The following is a 10,000-nucleotide window of genomic DNA, read 5'->3' as shown; positions in this document are numbered from 1 at the left end:
GATGCCCCCAGAGTAAATAACTTGCACTATTCAGTCTGATCACCGGTAAAGTACCCCGCAATAAAAATACTGCACTATATAATAGGCTGGTGAAAGAAGTCAGAAAAGAGCTTTTCTCCAAACCTGTGAACGTAAGAGAGAGGAGCCAATCTTCCCTGCCAGAAACATTCAAATATGGGTTCTTGTTCGTCATCTTCAAGGCCGTCGGGTCTAGGAAGAGTCTCGTGACCTGCTTCATGTGGGAAGTACATCAAAACACCCTAAAACGAGACAGCAATGACACAGGCCTGCTTAAATGTTTAAAAGGCGACTTGTAAGGCAGTTTTGGTCTGCTGAGGAAATTATTTAAACGACTGTAATATTAATAGCTATAATTTCCACATCAAGCAACCAAACCGAAAAAGTGTTTGGACTTTGCCGGGGAGCCTCGGGCATGTCACTGGGTTAAGCTTAAGTCGCTTGAGCTCTCGACTAATAAGCAATTTTAATCCCATTGTTCATTCTATTATTCCTTGCTTGATAGTCTAAACATAGAAACCTACCTGTACAGTTTGATGAGTATCCTGATTAGGAACTTTCATGGTCAGCGAAAATGGAAACCACTCCTTTGCTCGCGTCTGGTATAAGCTCTCGATATCATCTTCAATGTCACGAAGATTAAATAACACTTTCTCGTTGGAATTTCTGCCATCATCTATGATCAGTCTGATATCTACCTTGAGGAATACGCCCAATCCAAACTCCGGCTGAAAGAAAACAGCAAGTATTTGTTCATGCCTTCCTTGAACCAACGTTCTTTGCTTTTCTGATGCTTTACCAGATTTACAGGTAAAGTAGGGCACAACATTCATTGAATCATTTGACCTGCATGGGGACCGTTGCTCGAACGCCCCGAAACTTTACGGGTCATTTTCGGGTGTCAGAATTCCCTTCACGTTATCTCAAGAACGGAGAGGATTTAAGTCGTCAAACTTCACAGTCATTTTTATTTTTGTTACCTCGAAAACATGTTAAGAGATCAGCTTTCCAAAACAAGCGCTTGGCACTTTCACAAATGGCTTTTCGCGCCCGAAAAGTTATCGGGACTATCGAGAAACGGGTCCCTAGTCAGTTTCTCTGGGGTTAGCAGGAAAGAGCATTACACTAGTTTCGAAGCCTAAAATGATAAAGGCTGACGTTACATTACGGTTACACACCACAAATACTTATTAACAATTATATCACATACAGACAGAAGCACACGACCTTGAAGCGTGTAACTTGCAACTCTTTTCCTTGGAACAAAGCTGGGCATTTTAGGACACCCAATTTTATGCCCAAATATGAACAAAATAAGATCGAAGCTGCACGCGCTGGAAAATGCACTAGCTACGTTACATCCAATAACGAAATTTTTGAACACCAAAAAAAAACCCCAGCTCTGAACCAGAGTTAGGTCATGACCTTCTGATACAGACTTATGTTACAATACTAAACAATGCAAAAACTTTCCAACATATATTTTACATGTCTCGGCACAAATGTTAATTTTCAGTTATTCTCGGTTTTCAAATGCCAGGTGAAAACGCCGGCTACGTTGGTGCCGCGAACTAGTCCTGTGGCAAAAGAACACACTGATCATCACGCAACGATACCGCCGGCTCTGAACGGGAACCAATCAGATAGCAGGATTTGTTGAATACCCCCACTAATTGAGAAAATAACGTTAAAAACGTGCAGATTCCAGCAGCTTGTTTGGTTCGTCTATTGAATATCGGTATTGGTAACACGAAATCCAGCGATCCAGGTTGTATAACCGCCTCATCTGAATGCTTTGTTCTTATGTAAGTGATAAATCGTGTAAGGTTAAATGATGGGGAAATGACAGTTTGAGATTCGAAAACGAGTGCTAAAGGACAGAATAACACCCTGACGTGTAATGGTATAACAATGAAATCATCTCGGAATGAACACCATTCTAACTGCCCCCATCTCACTTCGAAAGCATAGCTGTTTATCACTTGAATAAAAACCAAGATTCTGCAGCAGTGTCCAAAAAGTTCGCCCATGATGATCCAACCTAAAACTAAAGGCAAGGTGGTTGTGCAAAGACTTACAGGTACTTTAGGATTTCCCAAAGCTGGAAGCTTCATGTTGCCGGACCGGCCACGTTCGCCAAACAAGTAAAAGTGGTAAACATGTGAAAGCTCTCTGGCCAGGCTTCTGCCGCCATCTTCACGGATGGAATCGATATGGATATCCCGGATGCCAGTGATTACAATCATGGTAAACTGAGGGTAGGCTCCTTCTCGCTCAACCTGTGTAGAGGTCAAAACAATAATTTTATAGGACTCCTGTTATCAAGGCTCACCGAGGGCTCAGTTAGTTGAGCAGCGGGCGGCCATGCTGGAGGACGCGCGGTGTTCGAACCGCGGCCGGTCCACCAACACCATTTAGGGTATTAAAATCACTGACGACAAAGTGCTGACTTTGTAATTACACCCGCAGATGGTTAGACTTTCAAGTCTTCTCGGATAAGGACTGTAAAACCGTCGGCCCTATCTCACAAATATCTTCCTTGTTCACAAGTTCCCCGTGGGACGTTTAAGAAACCACACACTATTCGAGAAGAGTAGGGGATGAAGTTTCCGGTGTTGTGGCTGTCCCTTTGTGAGTGTATGGGTGGGTGGGTGGGTGGATATAGCAGGTCCACATCAGCTGAATAGCTAGCTACCAAACTTCAACCTGCTCAAACAAATAAACAAGCAAATTACGAGCATGTAGAGCAGTTGTTTATGTTCATTCAACCTAATGATGGTGTCACGGTAGCCATCGTTGTCTTCACTGCAATCATACTTACCGTTCTAGTTTTAGTTCTGGAACGTTCATACCCATTTTTCACGCAAAATGACTTCAATAAACGGAAGCTATTTCTTACATAACGTTTTCATAGGCGTTCTTGTAGTATTTGCTTAAGTTCTCGAAAACCTTGCACCTGGCGCAGTCAAGCAAGTTAAACAGTGTACATAGGGAAGTTCTTATTCATTTTTCTGGTAAACCTTTTAGTTTTGTTTGATATAACGCCAAGCCAAATAAGAAAGTTAGTCCTTACAATGTCTCCAAGACATCTTGCTTCCTCTCCTGGTTCTAAAGTGCTGGTATCACTGGGATTTCTGATCCATCTATAATCTTCGAACACAGGTTTGCCTTCCTTTGCCCGTTGCTGAAGCTTCTCCTGTGGGAAAAAAAAGTGCTACAAACAGCTGTTTTCAGAGAAAAACACAAATAAGCACACCAAAAAGAGGTTTTCAATTGAGTGTCAAAAGAAAAGTTTCCTGATGGTTTTGGTATTTCTGTCACCCCCCCCCCCCCCCCCACGGATTTGGACCTACTACAATGCCGCAGCGCGTGCTTAATACAACTTTTACTGAAACTTAAATCTAAGTTCGCTTTTTCTCCTTGTTGAAAATTAATACGACAACTCGTGACTTGACAAGTTTGGTTATAAAAAAGGAAAAATCTTCTCAAGCCTTGTCATCAAGTAAACTTCTGAGAACGCGTCTTCCAACCGAGAGGTGTTACTTCAAAAAGTGGCACCTCCTTTGTGGAAGCGACGCCCATTCAAACTATCAAATGGAAGAAAAAGCAACGCTTTACGAACAAGCCTCAGCGCGTGCTTTCAACAACTTTAACTGACGCTTAAGTCTGACTTTGTTATTTTTTTCCTTATTAAAAAGATAACACGACAATTCTACGAATTCCAAGTGCGTTAGTTAAGCTTCTGTCAGAAAGGAGTTAATTAAAATTCGCATCTACATACTTTTATACGAAATGCCGCCGCGAATGCTTTTAAACAACAAATTAACTGAGCTAAGTCAAGTTTTCCCGATCCAAAATCTAACTCTGCATAGATAAGCTGTTAAATTATAAATAAGCTGTAATATGGGGGGCCCAAATCCACCAAGGGGGACTAAATCCGCCAGCACACCGGCAATTATCTGAAGACCTCACTTGACTGAACGAATTGTTTTCGCGACTTTTTGTATCAGGATAGTTAACTTGTAGAACTCTGTGCCTGATGCCATCATATAGGGCGCCGAATCTCTCTCAAGTTGAAAAAAAAGACGAAAAAGAATTATATTTTTCCCGCCTGTATAACGTCTTTGAAGCAGACAACATCCGAACGTACAAAATTGTCTGCCCAAAATGCCGCCGCTTTAATACTGTGCAGGCGTGCTCATGCAGTAATAGGGAGCTTACGAAACGACGACGCCGACGGCAACGGCGACGCTACAAAACAATAGGTTTAGTGGACAGCTGTTGGTTTAGTGAGCAAAAACAATGGTTCTGCACGCTCCGCACGTGCGTTTAACATTTTGGTACATTTCTTTGCCGTCATCTCCTAAATGACGACGTGAAATGACCAAATTCAAGGTTCTGTGGACGACGTTAGCACATGACGAGGAATTTTCAGTTCTCTCTCTACGCTTCCAACCCACTCATACCAGTTTAATTCCTCAACAGTTACTACACATTTTTAACGCGAAACGACATGAAATAGTTTCGCAGTGATATGAATACCGCGAACTCGTATTTTTAAATGAAGTCCTCGTAACTGTCGTCGTCCTCATTTCGTAAGCTCCCTAATCTCACAGATGTAAGGACCTAATTTAACTTATCACCAGGACCTACATGTAGTTTTGTGGCCAAACTTTCAAGTTTCAACTCACTTCCGTGCGAAAAACTAGCCGTAAGTATGGTCCTTACTGCTGTTGCCGTTATTTGCATAAGATTTTAACTGTTTTTTACCTTAGAAATCGTAATTTCAGTGACATATGGGCACTCATCTTTCTTGGTGATAACTTTGATCCGATCACCAAGGTAAAATCCCTACAAAACACCAATGAAATAATGATAATGACAAGGATAAAGAAAATTAATAAACTGAACAACATAATACAATTCAAGTCAACTTGGACGGACTGGAATGGTCTTGGAAGTGACCTACTATCTATTTTCTCACTGATGATGTTATGTTAAGCTTGGAATATGTAACCACGCGAATATAAGAACCTAGAATGTAAGGACCTGTTAGGCTAAAAAAAATTCATTTTAGACCCCTTACATATGAAGTAGGTTAGCCTAAAAAATTAAACAGGTTTTGATTTTAGAAAATGAACACGAAATTTTAGGCAACTGGAGCAAATTATTGGAGCAGGCCTAGCTAGCCTAAAACTACTGTACTGTAAATACCATTTATGTAAGAACCTATTTAGCCTAACTTGGAAAAATCTACATTCTTATACGAGGGTGTTTACTTTATCTGGAACTTAACAATGTACTTGTAGCATCACTCGCCAATGAGAGGCTTCAAAAGTCCTCCCTCTGGGGAATTCCCATACATATATTTTTAACCGTCAATGATTGTTGATATATTACGTTCAAAGAAATAAGTACAGTAAAGGCACAAATGTAAGAACCTAGTGATTTAAGAACCTACAGGCTGAAATTTGGCTTGTAAATATCCAAAAAGATAAGAACCTGTTCAGCCTTACCTCGAAAATTCTAGGTTCTTACATACGGGTTTTCACTGTATTTATAGCATAATTTAAATATTAATGTTATCATATTTACTTGTGTATAAGTCGACCTTTTATGAGCTAAAACTCAGACAAAAAAAACTGCCCTCGACTTATACTTGAGTCATACACATAGCCAGTCTGGTGCCCTTAGTAGAACTATCAGGGTGCGGATGTTCAACAGCCAATTAACGCTAATCCCTGATTAAAAATTAACCAAGGAGTTTATTTCTTTACTCCCTTGCTAAAACTTTACATCAGAGGAATTCAATCTTGAAAAACAAAAATAAGCGAAAGAAACTTTTACCAAAAAGTTGAAAACACGAAACCAAAGTTTACGCTAATCCTGGAATAAGTTAATCGGCTTTTGAACAACCGGGCCCAGATAATTAGCATAACAATTGTGTATAAAAATCTGCATAAAAACAAACTTACCAAAACAAGATCTGATTGTGTTCATGTTTAATGAGCTTGACTGGGAATAATGACTTTGGACATACTGTTCATTGTTACTGGTATATCCAATGTTCATTATTTTGGGATTAGGCTAATACTCTTAACTAAAGGTTATGTTGGCGACTTACTGCCTGAGTGGCTCCAACACCAAATTTGGAAATTGTACTATCCAAGTAACCAGGAATAAGATCAACTTCCTCTCTTTCCAGTCCCCTGTCAGCTTGTGATAAAAAGTAGGTGGCAAAAGCCTTGAGTCCCTCGTATGTCATGCCTTCACCATTGTCAAAAACTGCCACCAGTTTCTGGAAAGGAATACAAAAAATTCAAGCTTTTCATTAATCTGCAGCCATTGCACAACCATAACCCTTTGGTTAACTTCGCACATGCATTTTACAAGCTTGATTATGCGATTTGTGACTGAACATGAAAAAAAACAACAAGCATAAAATTATGTTAAACCGTAATAATTTCTACTCACATCTTTGAGGAAGATGTGGACATCAATGATTCTATCCATATCTTTTGTATTGTTTATGCTGGTGGCCTGTATGCTGTTGTCTATGAACTCACAAAATGCTTGATAACTTGCTGCAAGTAAAAAGAAAAACATATTACTAGATAAGACAGTTATTACACAACTCATACCAAGGTGGGTAAATAAAATAATATACCAGCAATAATTATTGTAATAAAATAATATTTAACAATTATTTGCCAAAGGCGAGGTGATTATCGGTGAATAACGATTACTGGCAGCCATTTTGTCCATTGAGGTGATTATCGGCTGATAACCGAGATAGGGAGCCAATGAGAGCGTGCGATTTTGTATAATCACCTGTGTATTTATACTTAATAATTATTAAATTCATAACCTCGGATAATGCATTTCTCGTGCTCTGATTGGTTCACTCAATCTCGGTTATCAGCTCATATACCTTAGTTTGACCTTATACAGTAAATGATTGCGCTTAGAAGTATGTGAAAATGTAAGAAATGTTTTAGTGATGAGCCTGCATCTGTCTGACCACAAAGTCTTACACAACATCGCATCTTCATTAAGTTTTTTTGATTTCGATAGCATTTTCGCTCGTATTTCAGTTTCCAAACTTTTGGAGTTTATGGAATTTAATAAAACGCGTTTGTTGGATATGAGACTGGTTATAGCCAACTCGGCGCTACACACCTTGTTGGCTATTTCCCATCTCATATCCAACAATTGTTCAGTATTACAAATAATATTCTGCAATATTATATGGCCAATTTAGCAGGTTTTGTCGTACACCATTCTGCTCTATGCATTAAAAAGTAAATTAAATATACTCTGGTATTTTTGTTTAATACTTGATTGAAAGATTTACATGCAGAGATATAAATCATCATTATCATCTTACTAATCTTGTTTTCTAGGTGGTTCCAGGTAGGGGGTTTTTCAGTAGTTCACTTTATGCAAAAATTGAACAGGCAAACATATGGATGGAGCTGTAAGGTTACTATGAGGCCAGAGAAATCAAGAACTGTTTCTTTAAATTTTGAGCAAAAATGGCAATTAGCTTTAAATTTCAAATACTCAATATTTAGTTAAAATGCCAAAAATAAAACTACCGTAATCTAAACCAAAAGAAAACTGCATACCACTGAAATGATAATTGCCGCTTTGCGTTAGAGCATTGGGATGCACATCATATCGCATCAATTCTGAATGTGGTTTGTCCAACTTGCATGATTCATCTGTTGATCCTCGCACCTGCCAAACAAAAAAATGTTGTCACACTCCAGAGGATAAACATTAGCAAACCCAATTCTGTACTTTTTCAAATCCCATAATACACTTCCTTTACCCCCCCCCCCCCCCAAAAAAAAAAAAAATTTTGCTGAGGCATTGTTTTCAATTTCTCTTGGGACATTTTCATGTCCCAAGAGAAATCAAAACCTGTAATGAATAATTTTATGCATAATTTTGGGGGATAAACAAGATGTACATGTATTTGAGAAAGTACAGAATTGAGTTATCCAGCGGATACCGCCATCTACCCTTCGAACAACTGGGGCCTCGTTCAAGAGTGAACCTTACTACATCATGGATACATTCAACCAATTTCCAAAATAGTTCATACATACCAGACACCAAGTTTCCAGTCTGCTTCTCTTGAGATCGTGGAAACTTCCTTCAACCAGCTGATTAAAGTCACCATCACTGATGGTGAAATCCTAAACAAGCAAAAATGATTTTATAACTCATTTTTTGAGAGACTCTTTCGCAGTGACCACTGCATAAACAGTCCATGCAGCAGTTCAGTTCAGTTTATTTAGCCTCTAGTACAGGTGTACAATGTAGTTGTAGTAACGTAGAAATGATATTACCATTCAACACCTTTCTATCAGCCCCTATACACTTTGGCAGCATTTTACTTTGCTCAGTACTGAAACTTCTAACTACATGTATGAACACATTATTTTCACTTTATTATACAGTATAATAATTATATATATTTATATGTATTTTAGCAAATATACATTTGTAGTTTGTGGTCCAATCAAATTTTTAATTTACTTATTAGGGCACATATTATTACATGACCATACCTTTCCCTTCCTCAAGAGTGTACAATACTAATTATATTCCGTAATAATTTTGAAATTACATTTACTTGAGGTAAAAAAATGTACTCAACACTAACGGTAGCCAACTAGCCACAGACTAGTGAAATTTCGCTTTGGCTAGTAGATTTTGAGCTTCCACTAGCCATTGGGGCTAGTAAATATTGTGTTCAAAGCAGAGGAGTTTTGGATGAAAACTAAAATGAAAATTAGAAACTAACAACAAAAACTGTGAGTGGATTCTATGGAATTTACTGCCTTAGAAAATGATAAGTTGAAAAAATAAAACTGAAGAGGAAACCAACACGGATTGTAAACAGTTTCCCCATGCCACGTTACGAACGATTAATCACGTGTGAAATCATGCGGAACTTCTCGGCTGCTGTTTCCAATTGTGCACGTAACTCTGTTGCAAACAATCACAAGCACCTTCCGAGAGCTTGATCACAAACAGTTTGCGTAAATGGAAACACCTTTTACGTTCATCCCCGACTAATCGCCGAGAATCGCCGATGATCGCAAACAAGATGCAAGAGATAGAAAATCGACGATATTTTTGTGCGCGTGAAATGTTTTGACGAATTAGAGGCAAGTATAAGTCATGAAAATGGCGTCCGAGTATGATTGTGGCAACGAGGACACTCCTCAAAACAGTGTGAAGTTAATGAACATCGTAAGGGAATACCCCACCAAATATACATGTACCTGTAGTAAAGCTCTTGATCACAAAGAGCCAGTTCCTATAGTATAATTTGATACTGGCTATGCTGCAGCCGTTGCTGCTCCTCGAAAATTTATCGGACCTAGAATCGGTGACATCTCTTGACACTTCCTCTCTACCTTTTTCGCAACGACTCAAACATAAGAAGTTGAACACAATGCAAAAACTAATTCTGGTTTTATTTTTGTGCCCTTTTCTTATGATGTCTCGAGATCAAATTGCGTAAAGCAATCACGCCTAATGGAAACCAGGATTGCAAACACAAGCACACAAAGTGACAGTGTTTGCAATCAAGCCAACGCAAACTGTTTGTGAAGTCCTGTTTGCAACATTGTTACATGTATATGGAATTAGATCACGTACTTGTTTAAAAATTGAATCCAAATATAATTTATTTCAAATATAACTTAAAAAGAAAGAGATAACATGGAGCGACTTATCTCGTTTTCTAGGAGTAATGAATCTCACATAAAAAGAGAGAAAACTTGCTCCGCAAACCATTCAAGCATAAAACGCAGGGATTGCTGTTTGAAACTATTAAAAAGAAAGTCTGAATTATATGAGTTGTGTTTTTCAAATATGGAATTTTTTTCGTGATAGTTTTTACAAATGAATGAAACTGCGCATGACGAGACTGGCTAGTGCAAATTTAGATTTGGCTAGAGAA

At 38.6% G+C, this 10,000-nt stretch overlaps 1 protein-coding gene across 4 annotated transcripts in view; it reads right to left on the bottom strand.

The window, feature by feature from the left end:
- LOC138059347 (structural maintenance of chromosomes flexible hinge domain-containing protein 1-like) overlaps positions 1-10,000 on the bottom strand; it is a 28,833-nt gene that overhangs the window by 12,881 nt on the left and 5,952 nt on the right. For all 4 annotated transcript variants that reach the window (XM_068904932.1, XM_068904933.1, XM_068904934.1 and 1 more), the window contains 9 exons: positions 8,133-8,222; positions 7,647-7,758; positions 6,493-6,602; positions 6,143-6,316; positions 4,789-4,869; positions 3,092-3,214; positions 2,097-2,297; positions 543-746; positions 124-260 (listed from right to left, as the gene is read on the bottom strand). In XM_068904932.1, the coding sequence (XP_068761033.1) occupies positions 124-260; positions 543-746; positions 2,097-2,297; positions 3,092-3,214; positions 4,789-4,869; positions 6,143-6,316; positions 6,493-6,602; positions 7,647-7,758; positions 8,133-8,222 (1,232 nt within the window). The remainder of the gene's footprint in view (positions 1-123; positions 261-542; positions 747-2,096; positions 2,298-3,091; positions 3,215-4,788; positions 4,870-6,142; positions 6,317-6,492; positions 6,603-7,646; positions 7,759-8,132; positions 8,223-10,000) is intronic.

The sequence above is a fragment of the Montipora capricornis genome, chromosome 8, assembly GCF_036669925.1.
Source record: "Montipora capricornis isolate CH-2021 chromosome 8, ASM3666992v2, whole genome shotgun sequence".
Lineage (NCBI taxonomy): Eukaryota > Metazoa > Cnidaria > Anthozoa > Scleractinia > Acroporidae > Montipora > Montipora capricornis.
The sequence above is the reverse complement of the archived record's forward strand: the minus strand, read 5'-3'. Positions and strand labels throughout refer to the sequence as shown.